Consider the following 19695-nt stretch of genomic DNA (forward strand, 5'->3'; position numbering starts at 1 on the left):
TTTCTGTTTAATCTCTCAGAAATGCAATTCAAGAACTAAGATCGTTTGTTTTGCGGTGGCGGGGGCCTGGAGCATTCGGTCTTTCAATGTTCTCGTAGGTCCCGATATTTCCTAAATATAAGCTTTTGAAATCGACGCAATTCTTTCATACATTTCCCCTTTCCGTACAAGCTTTCACTAAGTAAGATATTGCGCCACGGCTCATGTATTATGCAAGCAAGCCTATAATAATCTTTTATGTTCTCAATTACTTTAGATGAGAAAGCGCTATGTTGCCTATCTGAGGTGTCTTGTTACCTTCGTCCAATACAAGTTGGTCACTGGAAAATGTGAAATCCCATCTTTCCACGGTTCAGTACTCGGGCGCGCCATCACGGCAGCCATCTTATGAGTGATTTTGATGACTCCTTGAACAAGTAACGGCTTACGGCACCACAAGACGCTTTGAAGCCTGGAAAGCATCTCTCAATTGGAGATGACTTTACGCTGAAATTCAACCTTCCGGGCCGAAAATAGCAATGATTTGTCCATAGAGTGTGATGGGCATTACGTACATAAGAGTCGTTTTGGTCTCAAATTCAATAGCTTTCGCCAATACCACTTGAGTTCTATTGTCGTGACAATGCATTCGATAAATCCTGCTAAAGTCGGTGAAAGGCTTTCAGCCGCTCTTGTGGATGAGTGGGCGGTCACAAATCCTCAACAACTCTTTTGCTACCTCCCAAATGGCTCAAGCCCGTCTGACGGATTTCATGATGTATTGTTTGCCGATGTTGCACATGCTACGAATCACCTGTCTTGGTGGATCGACACTACCATCGGCCATGGATCAGGCGAGACACTCTCCTACATAGGTGCAAACGACTTGAGATATCTTGTTCTCTTTCTTGCCTGTAGTAAGGTGGGATACAAGGTGCGCGCATCTCCCAGCTTCTTTCGCGCTATCAATAATACATACTAAGCTTCCATGTTTCTAGCTATTTCTGCCATCCACAAGAAATTCCAACGAAGCATTTTCACATTTATTCAAGAAGACTCAGTCAACCATACTGCTACACTCCGCTGAACTTCTGGAAAAAGCGCAAACTCTTGGAAATGTGCATCCGAATCTGAAGACTCTGGTACTTCCATCGTGGGAGGATTTAGTCAATGGCAAAACTAGATACTACCCTTACACAAGTACTTTTAGTGCTGATGTGGATAATGTCATTTTGATACTGCACACATCTGGAACAACTGGTTTGTGTAACCTACAACTTTACTCAGGACTGTTTGCTGACTCTGCCAGGACTTCCGAAGCCAATCTACCTGACACATGGCTATTTTGCTGCATTTGATAACATTTCGCGTTGTCCCCTTCCGCCAGGCAGGGAACTTGCTATTCCCTCCGGATTTTATTCCAAGGACGATTCAATGTTGACAGTCACACCATTCTTCCACGTAATGGGTTTTTCTGCTTTCATTCAAGCCATTTTCAACGGGGCGCCATTCGCGATTCCTCCTCTCAAGCCATTGTCAGGGGAGCTTATCATCAATACTATCAAGACTCTCATGCCCCGAGCGGCTACTCTGCCCCCATCTCTGATTGAAAATATCTGCAGCACAAAAATGGGAATGGATTGTCTCAGTCGCTTAGACTATCTCTTTTTTGGAGGAGCTCCCCTGGCCTTTGATATCGGCGAGGCGTTGCGAGAAAGGGTGCGCTTGATCTCACTCATTGGCTCGACTGAGATGGGGGTGATACTGTCGATGGCCCCAGAGGAAAGTGCGGATTGGGCATATTTTGATTGGGCCCCGAACTCCAACGTCTATATGGATCCAGTTGATAGCGAATTGCACGAGCTAGTGATCCGTCGAGGCAAGGACCGCAAGGTTCACGGAATCTTCCATACATTCCCTGATCTCAGGGAATATCGGTCACAGGATCTCTTTCGACGACACCCGAATAGAGCAAATCTGTGGCGTTATGCCGGACGTTTAGACGATGTTATTGTTCTCAGCAATGGTGAAAAGTTCAATCCTATTGCTACTGAGAAGGCCATAGAGGCACACCCATTGGTCTCAAAAGCCATAGTCGTCGGACAAGCAAGATTTCAATCCGCTATGCTTATTGAACCAAACTGGGACCTGTGGACAGATAATGAACATACAGTTGAAGATTTCTTGGGTGAAGTCTGGCCATTAGTTGAAAGAGCAAATGAAATGGTCCCCGCATATGGGCGAGTGATGTTCAATCGCATTGGTCTTGCGTCGAAAGCGAAGCCCTTCAAAGTAACCGCAAAAGGAAGCACCCAGCGCCGACAGGTGAACAATGACTACCACATTGAAATTGACAGCCTGTATGCAAAGGAGCCAGTTACCAAATTGGAGTTTCCCAAGACGCCGACAATATCTTCAATCACTTGCTACATCCGGCAGGTTGTCCACGGCCAGCTCAATAGTCCGGCAATAGATGATTGGGCTGATCTCTACGCGGCCGGACTCGACTCCTTACAGACCGCATCCATTGCTAACATGTTGGATAAAGCCATCAACGGCGGGAATCCCAATAGTGAAGCACTGGTCACTGCACAAATGGTCTATGATCATCCAACCATTTCAGCCTTGTCGCACTTCATCAATAGCTTTCTACATGGGAGCCGCGTGGAGATGGCTATATCTCGAAGAGCAAAGATCGATCATGTGTTGAAGACTTACACTCACGCTCTTCCAGAAAAGGACACACTGTCTATATCCAGAGACACCTGCCGGAAGCATGTTGTTTTACTCACAGGGTCAACGGGGTCTCTCGGCACTTATATTCTGAATGTTCTCCTGGGTGATCCGTCGGTAGCGAAGATCTATTGTCTCAACAGATCAGAGGGTGCTGAGAAGAACCAGATGAAGAGCCACCACAAGAGAGGCTTGAGAGTTTGGCATTTGAACGATTATCGGGTTGAATTTGTGCATGCAGTATTCGGGGAGAATCACCTCGGCCTTCCTGGTACCACATACTACAGACTGCTCAACACAGTCGATATTACCGTCCATAACGCATGGGATGTGAATTTCAACCGCTCGCTTACTTCCTTTCAGCCTCTGATCAAAGGTGCTTATGACCTTTTCGACATCAGCAGACGAGGTCGATTCCGCCCGCATTTCTTCTTTGTGTCCTCAATAAGCACAATACAAAATTGGAATATATCTATGGGTGGTCGGTCGGCTCCAGAAGACCTGATACAGTCTCCTGATGCAGTCCCGCATCAAGGATATGCAGAATCGAAACACGTCGTTGAGAGACTATGCTACCATATGTCGAGTGTGGCTCGCGTGCCAACGACAATCCTGCGCGTGGGACAGATTGCTGGGCCAAGTCTAAGCATGGGAAATTGGAACAGAAGCGAATGGTTTCCCGCCTTGGTGGAGACTTCGAAAAGTTTAGGAAAGATCCCGAATCATCTTGGAAATGCTAACAATATTGACTGGATTCCAGTTGTAAGTCATCATTGGATTGACGCGCACTCCACTGTGGAAGTGAGAAAGCAATCAATTTACTAATTCGTTCCTGATAGGATTTTGTTGCAGATATAATAGAAGAGATTATGCACACTCGTCTTGAACAACAGGAAGAACACATCTCCGCTACGTTCCACGTAGTCAATCCACACACATCGTCGTGGCAGGATCTTATTCGTCCTATCAAATCAAAATACGATCTGACTGATGTCGACCTATCCGAGTGGATTCATGAGCTTGAGTTGATTTCACACCCTATGACGCAAGACATGCAAGAGAAGCCTTCTCTCAAGTTATTACCTTTCTACCGTGGCTTGACAAGTCCCGATAAAACATCTTCCAAAATTGATACATCCAAGGCAGAGCGGGCAAGTCCAGCAATCAGAAGCCTGCAACCCATATCTGCAGATCTGATGGAAATCTGGCTACAACAGTGGGAGGGACTTGGAAGAGATTGAAACCAGCCCGAGCATCAATATTGGCGAGTTTTGAGAGATGAAAAATAGTTATGTTTGGGACAGTGATCGTCATACTGTTGTGGTCTAAAAGTGACACCTGAGATTGGATTAGCGTATAAGATATAAACTTACACAGATTTACACAAATTTACACAGGCATCAGGATATTTTCTTTGGCCTTCCCACTATTCTACCATAAAGGGTTCTGCTGGCCTGCTCCACATGCATACATCTCTCTGGTTTAATTATCACACCACCGACTTGAAGGATTTCATTCAATAATTATAGCCAATTTTATATTAATGGCTCCTCAATTCATTGTGGATTTTGTACTTGCTGGATTCCTTTCACCCCTTAAGTGATTGGCTATTAAGAAAGCCAAAGCTCCTTCGAGACGGTCTGCTGCTCCTGTAAACCTTCGCAATTCTCAGCAGTCCCAAACTCTTAGAGCTACCTAATATTGCAATGCTACTATGTGATAAAAGGTCAAAGGCTTGCTAAGCAAGTGCACGAAATCACGTTTCTAGAGAGTGTGATGATTTCGCAATCAAAGCCAAGCACCGCCGCCAAAAAAAATAACAGCCGCCCTCCCGCATCAGAGTACTACGTCGAAGAAGTGAGAAATGCAAGAGATACGAAGTTCACTAGTGTGTTTAAACTTGGCGGTGTAGTATTATTAAGAAGGCGGTAAATGGGTGGGTCCATGGGTGTTGTTAAAACTTATGAACCGTCACTGTAGTAGCTTTCGCAAATTTGAGCGCCTACTTTAAGCGCCTACTTTGACGATCCCCGTTGTCTGATTGTTTTCCCTCTCAACTGGTCAAATACGGTGTATTTTGGCTCCTGCCTACGTAAATGGCAATGCTTGAGGTCTGGGGTCGTCGAACTTCGTCCAATGTTCAAGCGCTGATGTGGTGCATCGGCGAGCTTGGTCTTCCTTATAACCGTCACGATGTAGGACATCGTTATGGCGGCAACGACACGGCCGAATTCTTGTCTATGAATCCCAACGGCACGGTCCCTGTTCTTGAGGATGGCGATAGCGGGCCGATTTGGGAGACAGGGGCAATACTACGATATCTTGCTAATCGCTACGGGACAAACGAATTCTGGCCTAAGGATCATCAGAGACGTGCTTCAGTTGACAAATGGGCAGAGTGGTCAAAATTGAACATAGCGATGGGCTTTACAGCTCCCATTTTCTGGCGCGTCGTCAGAACAGCGCCGTCAAAGCAGGACCAAGGGGCTATCGAAAGAGCCATCGCACATCTCGATCGCTTCCTTGATATTGCAGAAGTGCAGTTATCGACTCAAATATTCATCGCTGGTGATACATTTTCGCTGGCGGACATCCAATTTGGCCATATTTTGTTTCGCTATTTCGATATTCCGATCTCCCGGAAAGAGCGTCCCAATTTGCGTCGATATTACGATGCACTCGCCAATCGCCGCGCATATCGAGAGCATGTGATGATTGACTACGAGGAATTGCGTGTCTCGGACTGAAAACAAGAAACAACGGACATATTTCATGTTACAACCCCTGAAAGAGATTGGTTTATCTCCGACAGATACAGCCTTTTCAGATAAATGGGAGGCTGATGAGAGGAGGGTCGTAGCCTGGTTGGTTATAAAATTCCGCCGCATAATTTTGATCTCTCGTTCGCTGCGTTCAGCTGCATCCGCCATTTGAGGCGTGGTCAGTGACCGCTTTGTATCGTGTCGCGAATGAAGAGTAACTTTGGGGGTGATAGTCTCGGCGCCATTTTATGAAAATGGTCTTAGTAATTCTCGAGATGCTGTAAATGGGTAGATATCAGGACATCGGCTGTCGATAAGCATGGAGGGGCACAGAAAGTCGCGGGTATAGGAGATTCGTATAATATACGGTATACGTTACACATGCCTTCAAGGAAGAAAAGAGATGCCTTGAAACGAACGAAGTGAGAGGAAGGGTTTACAGTACTTCCGGGAATTGGTGTCACCACCTACACTCTTCGATTGTTTCTCGATCCCTAATGCCAAGACCTACTATGCTATTCTAAGGTTAGTTTCGGAATAGCAATATTCTTTTATCGTCATCTATACAGTATACATGTAAATAAGCCAAACACAAGGAGCTGAATTTGGGCCTAGGAGAAAAGGTCGTTGAGATTATCCGCCGCCGGGGAATTACTGCCTAGTTACCGAGCAACGTGGGAGTCCAGGTGATAGTGGTCACGCTTTCAAGGTATTCCTTATCATCGGTGAGAAGATTTTGGATGCTATTGCAGGAAGTCTCGAGTAGAACTACAAGAGCTATGGAAATGGAAGAAGGATATGCCTAAATCTTTCAAGGAACAGATGATGGTACGAGAAGGGGCAGGCGGGTTATGGTACTGGGGGTTGAGAGCCGCAATGTAACAATGTAAGTCGAACTCGAGAGACCCATCTCTAGAGTTCCCATTTCAGCTGATCTATTTTTATAGATCCCTACGGTACGTGGGCACCGGGAGGGTATATATATGAACCCAGAGCCTGACAAACAGGGCCTAGATGTAGGCAACCCTGATAGATTTACACCGTGAACATGTCTGCATTCATCTCCGTAGACCAAAAACTTAGGGTAAGAAATGCCATCGGATCTGGGATCCCGAACCCCGATCTCACTCTAACCAAAAGAGGCAAGGTGAAACACACGATAGTCCAGGATTCTGATTGGAAAGGGGCGATCTCGTATAAGCTCGCTTTGTGTAAGTTGGATGTTCTCTTCCCACTTCCACCTGTCTCGCAGTACATATGATGGCCATCTCAGCCCCCCTAAACAAGGCCAAACAAAATGGGACACACCAACGTAGGAACATCAACAGCACCCAACACAAACCAACACTATCCTCAATCAATGAAACTGAGAAACAACCCAACACCAACGTGGACAAGCCACCCAAACAACAAAGGAGCCGTACAGCCCTCTACCGCTGTAAACACTTCGCAAGAAAACACACATGGGCCACACCACTGGCCCTACTGCTATTTATTCTAGCGCTATATGCGGTCAACCCGACCGAGTCCAACATCCTCCACCACTTTATATTCCTATCCTACAAACAGTCCCCAAATGCCCCAAATGCCAAACCCCAATACGGCAAGGGCCCATGGGATCTAGCCTTTGTGACCTTCTACACAGTCCTCCTATCATTCACCCGCGAATTCATCATGCAAGAACTCCTACGCCCACTAGCACGCACATACATCAAATCCAGAGGCAAACAAGCCCGCTTTATGGAACAGATGTACACAGCAATTTACTTCGGCGTCCTCGGCCCGGCAGGGTTGTATGTGATGCGGCAGACGCCGGTGTGGTATTTCAACACGCGCGGCATGTATGAGGGGTTTCCGCATCGGACGCATGAGGCGCCGTTTAAGTTTTATTATTTGTTTGAGGCGGCGTACTGGGCGCAGCAGGCGCTGGTTATGTTACTCGGCCTGGAGAAGCCTAGGAAGGATTTTAAGGAGCTTGTTATGCATCATGTTGTGACGTTGGTGCTTATTGGGCTTAGTTATCGGTTTCATTTTGCATTTCTTGGAATTGGGGTTTATGTCACTCATGATATTAGTGATTTCTTTCTTGCTGTGAGTTTGTCTTGGTCCGGGGTGTTTTTGAGGGTTTCATTGATTATATTGGATTCTTATTGATTTTCTTTACAGGTCTCCAAGTCTCTTCACTATATCGCCCCAGATTTCATGATCCCGTTCTTTGCGACTTCAATCGGCGCCTGGGTGTATCTGCGCCATGTATTGAATCTCCGCATTCTATACTCCCTTCTAACTGAGTTCCGGACTGTTGGGCCCTATGAACTCAACTGGGAGACACAACAATACAAATGCTGGATCTCGAACATCATCACTTTTGGGCTGCTGGCTTGTCTTCAGTGTCTCAATCTCTTTTGGCTGTACTGCCTTTTACGCAGTGCACTCCGGTTCCTTGCTACTGGTGATAAGAAGGATGATCGATCTGAGCCCGACGAGTCTGATATTGAGGCTGAGAATCAGGGCTTGGAGGGTGTCAATGGCCATGCTGTTTTGAATGGCAATGGAGATGCTCTTTCTGGAAAGTTAAATGGAGCTGCCGGCTAGACTTGAAGCTTGTTTGGCGTGGATTTCTTCTCGTGCCAGAGATGACGGAAAGCTTGCAGACTTGCGAGACTTAATGTTTCACGCTATCATGGTTCATGAGACAATAGTGACCGATTCTGCCTCAAGGCAATGAACCGCAGTCCATGCTTCGTGTTTCGAAGCTGTGACCATTCCTGCCGAATGGACTCTGTGTCTATAAATATGTTTGGAGTGTATAAGCACTGTGAAAAGTCGGAGGTGTGGTGTTTACGTTTGGTCTCGCTTTACATATCACATACTACGATATTCTTGGATATAATGTTAATGATAATAGCGGGTTCTATTCCCGGTGAATAGATGCAATTTTGATTTTTGATTGTCACAATCAGAGACAGAAACCCCAAGTATGAGACGTAGTAACAAGAAAATGTAGGATGTAACGACAATCATGTATGCAGAAAAGCGAATCTTGATGTGTTGCTCGCCCTGTATATCACAGCAGAGAGTAAGCCCACATGTATTCAACAAAACTCCAAGTATGTGCATAGACGATCTACAAATGTCTCAACAAACAGCTGTCACTCAAGAAAAGCGCAATCCCTGGCTGGGGTCCCAAATCCCGGGTTGAGGGCCACGAGTGGGTTTCGGACCGGTCTGAGCCGGTGCAGGAGCAGCTGCCGGAGCCGGGTTCGCTCCGGGGGGGATAGCGGCAGAGCCAAATCTGATCCCCATTTCGGGTGACCACATGCCTGGCATTCCAGGTGTTGAAACTGGAGGTGGAGCGACGGGTGCGCGGACTGGTTGGGGTGCTGTGAGAGGGGGAGCAGGGTCGACTGGTCGCGCAGTGTGAATAGGTGTTGGGGGTTGAGATGGCTGCTCTGACAGGGGTGCAGCTGTGTAGGTGGATTGTGCGGGTTGCTGGGGTTGTTGGCGAAGATGGGGTTGTGAGATGTGTAGGGAGGACATTGCCTGAGCATTGGAAATGTCGCTGTTGCGGGAAGTCAGTATCCGAAAGCTGGTTTTAAATATTGTAAGTGAATGGTAAGACATACGTTTCTAACTGGCTCGCCTCCATGCGGCGCTGATGGACGAAGGCCTTCCCGTCATCACGGAAGCGAGCGACAATCTTTGCAAGATCATTGTAGAACTTCCGTCCGACGTCGAGGTTAGAAATAATTTCCTTGTACTTCAAGTAGCCATTCTCTAGATCTTGAAGAGCAATTTCGCGTTCTTTCGTCGAGGCGTCGCCCTTATGAGCACCGGTGAAAGCACGGTTAGCTTCCCGGAGCTGATCAGAGAGGTTATCCTGGTCTCTACGCTCCTGTGCGATCATATCGCGGTCCGAGTCAAAATGCTTCAGTTGCTCTTCGAACAAATCCTCAAACTGGCTGGCCTGGATAGCCTGCATAGGGAACTCCCGCTCTAGGCGTGCAGTCTGTTTCAGCAGCGCAGGATCTAGAATCTCGTTAGTATAATTCGCCATAAGCACAAAAAACACATACGAATGTCATCGGCCCGTGCCTTATCCTTTAGGGTTTGGATACGCCGCTTCCTCCGGTTTTCCATACGACTGATCTCACTCAGACAGCCCCGTAGCCGGTTCGACTCGCGTTCAACATGTGGCGGGATAGCTGCTCGTCGGCTACTAGGTACGTAGGATTCAAGGTCCCGGTTAGTGCCAGTGAGCACGAGGAAAACTGAGTGTGAATCTTGTAGCTTCCGCTGCACAAGATCGTCGCTACTTTGAGCAGATGTGAAATAGCCGCTGATCTCATTCAAACTCTTATATAGCTTTGGTGCTGCGGATTCCGACGTTGGACGAGTCCACCGGTCAGTGCCATATTTCTGGCGGGCTGCAAGGTCCTCTGCCTTCTCGGCTTGGAGAAGCTCGACACCCTCGTTATAAACTGCTTGATCATTGCCCTTGATCTTAGCTGTATCTTCAATCGAGCGGTGTAAGCGGTTTAGGCCATCTTGTTGGCGCATCTCTTCTGCGTGGGAGACAAGCGTTGGTGGAAGGCCTAGTGGCTTCTCGAGTGCCTGTAGAGATCCGGGCAAATTTAAGGATGAAAGCAAGCTGTCGACACCGTCATTAGCAAACAATTATCTCAAAGGTCCCAATCTTCTCGAGTGCATACTCCCGTAATTTGTCGGTCATGGACTCCAACTCCCCGATAAGTGTATCGTTCACCAAACGATCCCTACGATCAGAGTATATGCTGGCAGCGATATGTACCGCATATGGTACCAACTTAGAAAACAGCGGCTGGCCCAGTGGCCCATTATCACCCAGCATAGAAATCGCATCGGTGACTTGCGAAGGAGCCTTAGCAAAAACCATGCTGGCTCGTTCAATAGTCTTGAGCTCCGATTTCGGTGGAACAGGGTTGATGTAGATAACATCGTTGTCCTTCTCAGCACGCTTGAGATCTTCCGAGACGCGGCTCTTCAATCCGTTCAGATCACCAAGAACAGTCCTGTTGATCCACCGCTGCTCCTTAAGACCTTCATTGACGCAGATCAAGCTATCGCGCAAACGGGCAACCTCCTCTCCGTACTTGCGCTTCTCCAAACAGTCCAGCGACTGGCGGAACTGAGCCGCTGCCGCAAAGTGATGATGCTTCGCAGTCATATGGTGGATCCAGTCTGTGCTAATGGCATTAGACTTAACAGCCAAGTCACCGGCGTCACCGTAGAAATCAGACACCTTTGCTGCCAATTTTGCGATAGAGCTGTCTTTGAGTCCATCCTTGACAGCCTTCTGCCAAAAGCATTCCTGGCCTTGACCCAGCAGGAGCTGCTCCAAACTCTGGAGAGTCATCTCATCCATATCCTCCGGCGGCGATGTGCGAAGGTCCGGGATGATGTCAACTCGGAGATGGTTCAATACCCCAGCTGCAGAGCACAGGTAGTTGCAAGCCTGCTTGAGTCCATCTGCGGTCGTCCGGTTGGTTGCATATGCAAGTTGTGAGTATAAAGCAGCGAGGTTAAACATAATATTCGCCAATTCAAACCGAAGGTTATTTTGCGATACTATTCGCAAATTCCGTTAGCAAACATCTCGGCTGGCTCTCCCCAAAATTATCGTGAACTCACCTGGGCGCGCAGCGTTGAACCCAAAAGCCGGATACCATGAAAAATCCACCCCGACCTAGAGAAACCCCGTCAACCTCGAAGCTCAACCAAACCAAGAACCACCACGACCAAAGGAGGGACCGCGCACATCAATCGGGAACTTTCCACCTAGCCATTTCAGCTGCGCTGCGTATGTGATCAACCGGCTAATACCGCTGAAATGTGGTTCCTGAACGTTGACAGCTTCAGACCTTAGACGATCAATGATCATCAGATCCTCCGCGAACATATCCGGGCGCTGATCATATTTGGAAGATATGTACTGCGTGATGGCATCGGAGAGCGAGACGGCGTGTGAGCGACGGAACGGGAGCTGAAGGATGTTGCTGGTATCCATTGTGAGCAAAGGGATCTAATATTTCAAGGGTTTTGCAGCTATATGCCTTGAAGTACTCACGACGCCATTGTCGCTGTAGGCGGGGGTGCGAAAGACTTCGTTTGTTGACGAGAAGTTCAACCCCACCGGGCAACGGGATGACGTGTTGATGGCCTGAGGCAGAAATGGGATCTATCCGGGCAACGATCGTCAAGTGTCTATATGTTTTACGAACTATGGGCAACGCATCGGCTTTCAATTATGCTTCATTTCGCTGTTGAGATATTTGCGCCTTAATGAGGTTCCACCTCATCCATGCATGTACGTGGATAGGAAATCATGACGCCCCCTCCATTGCCTGGGCCAAGGCTCATTCCGGGCGGCGCAATCTCAGCCCGGCCGATTCACGGCGTCTTCACTTGAGCGCTCAGTCTGGCAGCTCGTTGATGAGCCGTTTAAAGTACTCCATGAGACTGAGCAGTATCATGTTGTTTAGCCCCGTCCGGAGCATGATGATCGAGATGCCCTTGTAAGTACTCGATCTGGCAATGGCCTTTGAGGCCTCGCCGATCTCCTGGCTCTTGCCGAGGAGGACACTCTGAGCGCGGGTCTTGCGCGTGTCGAAAGGATATGTCTGTAAGCCGCTTGTTAGTACCCCTTGTCAGGATGGGAGTATCTGATCACATACACAGAACCAGGGGACAGTGCTGCAAATCACGCCGGCGAGCATGGTTGACCCGAGATCATTCTTGTGCCAACCCAGTTGTCTTTCTGCGGTTTGCTTCACGGTGTCATAGATGGCGAAGTACATGCCGGTGCCAATGGTGTCACGCATCGCATGCAGGCGGAAGCCGGTGTACAGCCCTCGGACCCCATGGCGCTTGACGATCTGTTGGATTGCCGCGATGGTACCAAGGCGAGGCTTGTGACGCAGCGTATGGTCCCGAGCGGCATCCGGAGCTGCCATTGCGCGGTTGGAGACCAAAACGGAGGTCTGAACGACATTCTTCGCCAGTTCAAAGGGGCCTGTGTCGACGTTAGCCCCATCCTCGTCGTTCAATTGACCGAAATGAGCTTACAAGCAAGAGGAGACGCAAACAAACCCGAGATCATGCCCGCAGTTGTAAAAGTCATCACTCCAAGCATGGTCGGGGTGCTTCCAGGTCGCTTATAGTCAGCCACAGGGTTGAAGCCAGTCATGCTCTCAACGGCATCAGATATGATGCCCGTGAATGAATGGTACACGGTGAAATTGACGACGCGCACTGCTGTGACACTTGCCAGCGGAGGAAGGGCGCCTATGCGACCGTCAGAAAATCTCAATTTACTGCATTGGAAATCAACAACTTACCAGCGACATAGCCACGATATCCCTCATTACGCCAAAGGTAGCGAGCACATTGCCAAACGTTCTTAAAGTCATGGCTATATCATCAGTCAGCATGGTCATCCAATCTCAAAGACCTGAGAGAAGCTCACGTTTGCATTCGGGTCTTGATATTCTCAAGAGGAATCTGTCCACGAGTTGAGACGAAATTAGCATCGGGCCCGACGAAAATTACCAAGCTGTGCTTCGCAGGCGCAAAGTCCCTCGAGAAAAGACTCACCAGTGAGATGGTAGCGCAGATGGTCGAGGCCGCCGAGGACACTTGAGTCTTGTATTTCTTCAAGAGCCTGTTGCGCGTGGACACGTCGAAGGTCCAAGTGTTGGAGCCAGACATGTCTGCTGTAATTGATTGGGGTGACGACGAGGGGAATGGTGCGTCGTCAGAGCGCTTGCCAATAGTCATTTCTCTGCGTGGTCCATCGGCGCCGGCGAGGGGTAACGATGCAATGGCCAGCACCCCCAGAGAGTGACTCTTCTGCCTACAGGCTGGGGAACCCAATGGAACGCAAACCGGTCTCTCAAGCTAGAGTAGACCGTTCGGCGTCCCACAATGGTCCATTTAAATGACCCGCCAGCACTGTTATATATTGACTCTTGTTCGGAGGTCCCCACCAGACTTGCGGCACGGGTGCCGTTTTTGCAGGTTTACGTTAGGGCACAAGACAAACGGTCGAGACTATGAATCCCGGCGTTGATAGGATCGACGGGCGACGGCGGAGTTGTTACTGGTGAAGCGATATACTTCAAAGTCCTCTGGTCTGAACCGCTGTGATCGTGCTGGATTCCGACTTCCGCGGCAATGGTGACCTGCGAAGGCACAGTATTAGTCTCCGTGTATTCATCACAGATAATCTGCTCTCAGCAATTATACGTCAAAATCACTTACCACCGAATGAATAACAAGCACAAGCCAATCGCCCGGGCGAGCGAAGAAGTGAAGTTGAGCAAAATGGCATGTGGACCGAGCTTAATTCCCCAAAACGGTTAGGACCAAGTCGGGTGACGTCGTTGTGAACAATCTTTTCTACTCCGTACAGTTGTTAGGATATTTAAGCTACAGTATAATATCTCTGTGGTTTCTGCTCAGAATTATTATGTTAGTTACAAAGTGTTCATCCGTAGGTACGATGGGAAGCATGCTACATGTACAGAGTATCGCCACCTCTACGAACCCCGCTATATGCAAGCCGAGCACCAACTGTATGGTATCTGCATGTCACTGGAGAGCTAACATAAGCAAAAGAAACTCAGAACAGGGAAGACAGTACTCCGAAGAAACGGGGATATGGAACCAGGCTCTGTTGCATCCAACAAGTGTATACCCGTGGAATGACTGGGATAAAACACCCAGCGTCAACACAAGCGGATATGATTGGGGACATGTTGCACATCATCTAATCCGGTTTATCATCCTTGGCAAATATTGGTCGTATAGTGTTCAATATAGGGCACATGCATGTCATATCTGTAGAAGTAGAGAACCGGACAGTGTACCAACTTCGACAGCTGAGGCACCTGCACCATTGCCTAAGAAGTGACTGGAATGCGGGGAAGTTAATCTACTTAATCTAACTGCAAATGAAACTATTAGCCTAGTCCGTTTCTGTACCGGTAGTTCTTATCTCTCTCCTATTCCTCACTTTATTCTCGGTCTTCGTTAATTTCGTAAGAAATGAGGATATAAGAGGTTATTCCTAGCGTTCACATAATCATGAAATTAAGCTGCTTCATCCGAGGACATATGAATGTCTATAAGGTAGTCTGGGAGATAAATAGATGTCTCAATATTATTCTCATATTCTCTGGAATATTGTGTGAAATGCCCCGTAGATTAAGTTGTAATGCCAGCACATGCAGTTTGCACGTTAATCCGGGTACAGACCATTCACGTGAGAAGATGCGATCGGAGGAAATCCACATGCTGCGGGTTATCAGAGTTCAAGAACATGATCTTCAAAAGCGAGCCGATTCAAACCCCAGAATGCAAAGGCGGAACTGAGTTATGCAGATTTGTGCCAATGCCAATGCCGGGGTCCTCGGGACCTCGGTCTCTCCCCGCAATTTCACACTTCCCCAATTTACTTTTATTTATACATCTGTCAAGCCCCTTGCCAACACTCCCGTACCTCGCTACTAACAAAACACACTATAGCATGGGTAAAAAGCAAGCAAGCCCCGCCTATGTCCTAGGCGTAGGCATGACCAAGTTCATCAAGCCTCGCGGCAAGGTGGACTACCACGAGCTAGGCTACGAGGCCGGCATCAAGGCCATGCTAGACGCCAAAATCAACTACGATGACGTTGACCAAGGCGTTGCGTGCTATGTCTATGGCGATAGCACCTGCGGCCAGCGCGTCTTCTACCAATTCGGGCAAACCAGTATCCCTATCTACAATGTCAACAACAACTGCTCGACCGGGTCGACTGGTCTGGCTATGGCCCGCCAGATGGTCTCATATGGTGCTGCAGACTGTGTGCTTGTTGTTGGGTTTGAGAAGATGAACCCTGGTAGCTTGCAATCGATGTACAATGACCGTGAGAATCCCACGAGTCTGTTTGGAATGATGATGGCCGAGACGCGCGGGGTGACCAATGCGCCCGGTGCGGCGCAGATGTTCGGTAATGCGGGTGTCGAATACAAGGAGAAGTGAGTGACCACGGTGCCGTGATTGATCGCAATATACAGGGAATAGTGTTAATATGGTGATAGGTACGGAGCTAAGAATGAAGACTTCGCCGAAATCGCCCGCGTCAACCACGAGCACTCCAAGCGTAACCCCTACTCGCAATTCCAAACCGAATATTCCCTTGAACAAGTGATGAAGGCGCCTATGATCCATGAGCCCCTGACAAAGCTGCAATGCTGCCCGACCTCTGACGGCGGTGCCGCCGCAGTCGTGGTCTCACAGGAGTTCCTGGATGCACGTCCCCATCTCAAGGAGCAGGCTATCCTGATCGCTGGTCAGACCCTCGCTACCGATACCGCCGCGGTCTTCAACCGCAGCTCGATCGACCTGATGGGCTTTGGTATGTCGCGCCAAGCATGCCGCACTGCGGTAGCCGAGGCTGGTGTCAATGTTAAGGATATCAAGGTTTGCGAATTGCATGACTGCTTTTCGGCCAACGAGATGATTACTATTGATGCTCTTGAGCTGTGTGAGCCTGGTAAGGCTCATGAAATGGTCCGCCGGGGTGATATCACTTACGGCGGTAAGATGGTTATTAACCCGTCTGGCGGTCTGATCTCTAAGGGTCACCCTCTTGGCGCTACGGGTATTGCTCAGTGTGCTGAGTTGGTTTGGCACCTGCGTGGCTGGGCGAATAACCGTCTTGTTGATGGTACGTCCGCGGCTTTGCAGCACAACCTTGGTCTTGGTGGTGCGGTCGTTGTGACTGTGTACAAGCGTGCCGATGGCAAGGTTGCTGCTGCTGTGCCTTCTGATGTTGTTGGCAAGCTCAATGGTCTTGGGTACAACCCGGCTGTAGAGGCCAAGGGCTTCACGGCTGAGCAGGCCAAGTCTGTTGTGAGCAAGAAGTATAACTCTGAGTATAATCTTTCTGCTTCAGCTGATACCGAGGAACGGGTACTTGCCAGATTTTAGCTGGTTGATAGCATCGCTTGAGCTACAATTTGTACATAACACCAGTTCTGAAATGACATGATATCCTAATGCTTTTATATGCAACCCAATATAACTTTCCAGATTGTCCAATATAATCCAAATCTATGTGAACTCCAATCCCAATCCCACTATGAATGCGTCTCAGCCCAATCCGCCGGCAACTTATAATTATGAGGTACGCGGTACTGCCCACTACAGCTGGCGGGACCACGACACTTCAAAGCACACCTCCCATAAAGCCGACAATAGCACTCCTCGGCAGTAGGACAAGCAAACCGATTAAGCGCCATCAAATCAATCCCATCTTCCTCAAACGGCGCAAACAAAATATGCCACAAGTAAGACAAAACCCGCCCAGCAGTAAGATCATCCCCAGGCGCCGCCTTCTCATCAACCCTCATCCGCCTCGCAACTCCATCATCAATCCCATCAAGCAACCACTGCCGGAGCGCAACATACTCAGCCCGCGTATGCTGCCACACACGCTCACGCGAAACAACAAACTGCGCACAACACTGCGCGCGCACGGCATCATTCCGCCCAAGATGCAAATGCACCTGCCTTTCAATCTGCGATGAAAGCGCCTCGTCGACGTCCCCGCCAAAGATATGCGCCAATGCCTTTGGCAGCGCCATATCCGATGCCGCGCGCGGACTCCACGGCGCAACGGCACTTTGCAACCTCATCTCGAGACTGCCCTGAGCCGGCACGGACGACGGACACGTCCCCGTACTCCAGTCACAGCGCAGGTTGTGATACCCTGCTGGTTGGAGAGCGCGACGGACATCCAGAGCCGCGAGCAGCGCGGCGTTGTCGTAGTCCGGCGCATCATTGTGCCAGGCCCAGCGGGACCCGTGGACGAAGACTGCGCCTGCGGATGGGATGTCGTCATAGTTGTCGATGAGGAAGGTTAGGTAGGCCATTGCTTCGTGGCCGCGGTTTGCAGGCACTTGGAGCAGATTGCTTTCTTTGTTGGTTGGGGCGTCGACATTGTATATACATACATGGTACTTTGCGCGCAGATTTTCTAGCCAGGATGGGTTGCCGTCTGCTGCGACCCGCGAGACCACTAGGGCTGGTTTGGTGCTTCCTGCTAGGCCTGGGCAGATGCCTCTTTTTTCGGGGATGATGGCTGAGGTTGTTTTGTAGCGGACTTTGGTCCATGCGAAGAGTTTGTCTTGGTTTCTTCGTGGGCGGTTGAGGTATAGGACGAAGAAGAGGATGCAGAGAAAGAATATTAATTGGGTCAGTGACCTCTGTACTTTCCTTTGCATTTTGTGGCGGGCTTTTTATATGCAGTTATGTTTGTTCCTTGTCTTTTTTCGTTCGCTCGGAGGAAGCGGAACTTGCATATTGCTGCCTCGGGCGGGGATCTACATTCGCCCCCTGATCTGCCATTTGGGCCCCGTTCGTTTGGTAAGTTATATTTGCTTCTCTAGATCTATATCTATCGGGCTTTTAACACGAGAATGATACCCAATGGCCTGATGGGCACAGCAACCACCGATCTGCGCCGAAAGGGTCCACGTTAGTGCTTACCATGGATTATAGCTACATTCGATGCGATTCCTTTTCAATAACTGAGAAGCTGCCAAATACAGCTCCAGCTATACTATCAATCTCCTTTGAAGTAGGCTCCAACAAATTAGGAGTTTATAATGTAAATAGACTGGACAATCTTGAAAATGCGATATAATATTCACTGCGCAAGCCAACCGATTCTTCATAGTGTTAACTTGCACCAATAATTCCATCCTTTGTAATTGGAGAACATTTGAAAACCGATTACAGTAAAGCAAGGCGCGCCGTCTGTGCCGTTTTTAAGCCGCACTATGAGTTGATACACGTAATGTCGTGGATGCCCATCCGTGGTCCAGACTTGACTTGATTGGATGATTCTCCAAAGCGTCCGAAATTGTATTGCTTTTTGCTTCAGCTACGAGGCGGTTACCTCCCATCCAGCTGAGCGTACAGTATAAGCTGTATTCTGTGACTATCGTGCATGGATTCTGAGATGTTGTAGGATATTTTGGGCATTCGTGGAGCAAAATCATAAATTCAATTTTGGAGTTCGATCCAAGTATATATTATCCGTGCATACTGATGGAGGGGGAATCCAATCCCAAATCTCAGCTGACACAACCAATTCCTTCATTAACTGAGATCATATCACAGCGAAGATATTTCGGCTATTTCTCTGCGATAAAAAGTACTTTCTATGCCGATGATACTGAGAATATTGTGATGTCATGGGCATAAATCTATAGTTGATGAAGCTTGGGCCGATTTTTCATTTGTCGGGGACGGACTGACTTAAAGTATAATGTGTGTACATTTTATTAGTCTAGCCCATCGTAGTCATAACCACGAGAATACATACAACTTTGATTTCAAGACGAATATCAAAGAAAAAGAGACTCATACCTATACACGGCCACGTGATATAGATGACATAATCCGCGCTAGCCGTCAAATAAAATTTGCGCGCAGCTTCCAGCAGATCTTCTCTTCTTCAACTTCATAACATATTACGGTCTCCAACACACTCTTGTCGATGGAATATTCTCACTCCATCTACAAATTTTAGTTAGGGACCCAGACCGAAGAATGCTCGTTCTAATCCCGCCCCCTGACGTTCAGCCAGAGGTGGTCGGGTTCGCTTTTGAGCCAACATCCCCATGCCCGGGAATCTTGTTTTGATTGGAATTTGCCGATTTGTCACGCAGATTGGATTCATAGTCTTTGATACCCTTGGTGCATTGTTGGGATGGAAGTGTTCGATTGTTTACCAGGACTTCCGGAACTTTTGATGTTGGGTTCCGGCCCTGAGGCACTTTCCGTCGCGGCAGATGATCTCTGTCAATCCCGCCTGCTCATTCCTACAGAGAGGAGATCAGGCTTACAATGCGCTTCACTAACCAGCAGCTTAGCTAGATTTGTAGACACCGCCTTGGCGTTTTCGAAGTCTTGTTCGTCATCTCTATGATATTCGAGGTCAAAAAAATGCCAAAACTGAGACCTCTCAGTCGAACAAATGTTCTTCTGGAGCCTCCCTCGTGTTGCGTCCGCTCCCTACAGATGGGGCTGTGCGTGTCAAAAAGAAGGAGATACATTCCTGTAATCAATCATAGTTCATGAATTGTTTCGAATGGCTTAATTGCTGCTTCGAACGCCTAATGTCGTGCA

The 19695-nt window shown here is 48.5% G+C and overlaps 7 protein-coding genes across 7 annotated transcripts; 4 read left to right on the top strand and 3 right to left on the bottom strand.

Annotated features, from left to right (window-relative positions):
* Window positions 1-622: 622 nt before the first annotated feature.
* N7446_000805 (uncharacterized protein) lies at window positions 623-3953 on the top strand (the record flags this gene model as incomplete). Its single annotated transcript, XM_058509572.1, has 4 exons — window positions 623-913; window positions 978-1239; window positions 1289-3474; window positions 3552-3953. 4 exons carry the CDS (start codon window positions 623-625, stop codon window positions 3951-3953), a joined length of 3141 nt encoding a protein of 1046 aa, XP_058378551.1.
* An 855-nt stretch (window positions 3954-4808) lies between these two features.
* Window positions 4809-5459, top strand: N7446_000806 (glutathione S-transferase family protein; the record flags this gene model as incomplete). Its single annotated transcript, XM_058509573.1, has 1 exon — window positions 4809-5459. The coding sequence occupies one exon, from the start codon at window positions 4809-4811 to the stop codon at window positions 5457-5459; it is 651 nt and encodes a 216-aa protein (XP_058378552.1).
* Window positions 5460-6734: 1275 nt separating this feature from the next.
* Window positions 6735-8069, top strand: N7446_000807 (uncharacterized protein; the record flags this gene model as incomplete). Its single annotated transcript, XM_058509574.1, has 2 exons — window positions 6735-7565; window positions 7641-8069. 2 exons carry the CDS (start codon window positions 6735-6737, stop codon window positions 8067-8069), a joined length of 1260 nt encoding a protein of 419 aa, XP_058378553.1.
* A 561-nt stretch (window positions 8070-8630) lies between these two features.
* Window positions 8631-11520, bottom strand: N7446_000808 (putative pH signal transduction protein PalA; the record flags this gene model as incomplete). Its single annotated transcript, XM_058509575.1, has 6 exons — window positions 8631-9036; window positions 9101-9503; window positions 9551-10125; window positions 10187-11081; window positions 11145-11199; window positions 11272-11520. 6 exons carry the CDS (start codon window positions 11518-11520, stop codon window positions 8631-8633), a joined length of 2583 nt encoding a protein of 860 aa, XP_058378554.1.
* Window positions 11521-11926: 406 nt separating this feature from the next.
* N7446_000809 (putative mitochondrial carrier protein) lies at window positions 11927-13289 on the bottom strand (the record flags this gene model as incomplete). Its single annotated transcript, XM_058509576.1, has 6 exons — window positions 11927-12133; window positions 12188-12525; window positions 12579-12797; window positions 12851-12924; window positions 12979-13013; window positions 13107-13289. 6 exons carry the CDS (start codon window positions 13287-13289, stop codon window positions 11927-11929), a joined length of 1056 nt encoding a protein of 351 aa, XP_058378555.1.
* A 1750-nt stretch (window positions 13290-15039) lies between these two features.
* On the top strand, window positions 15040-16488 carry N7446_000810 (putative sterol carrier protein; the record flags this gene model as incomplete). The annotated part of the gene is made up of 2 exons (XM_058509577.1): window positions 15040-15533; window positions 15597-16488. The coding sequence occupies 2 exons, from the start codon at window positions 15040-15042 to the stop codon at window positions 16486-16488; spliced, it is 1386 nt and encodes a 461-aa protein (XP_058378556.1).
* Window positions 16489-16637: 149 nt separating this feature from the next.
* On the bottom strand, window positions 16638-17783 carry N7446_000811 (DUF3431 domain-containing protein; the record flags this gene model as incomplete). Its single annotated transcript, XM_058509578.1, has 1 exon — window positions 16638-17783. The coding sequence occupies one exon, from the start codon at window positions 17781-17783 to the stop codon at window positions 16638-16640; it is 1146 nt and encodes a 381-aa protein (XP_058378557.1).
* Window positions 17784-19695: the final 1912 nt, after the last annotated feature.

This window comes from Penicillium canescens (genome assembly GCF_028828765.1).
Source record: "Penicillium canescens strain IBT 15451 chromosome Unknown utg000001l_segment0_segment0, whole genome shotgun sequence".
Taxonomy (NCBI): Eukaryota; Fungi; Ascomycota; class Eurotiomycetes; order Eurotiales; family Aspergillaceae; genus Penicillium; species Penicillium canescens.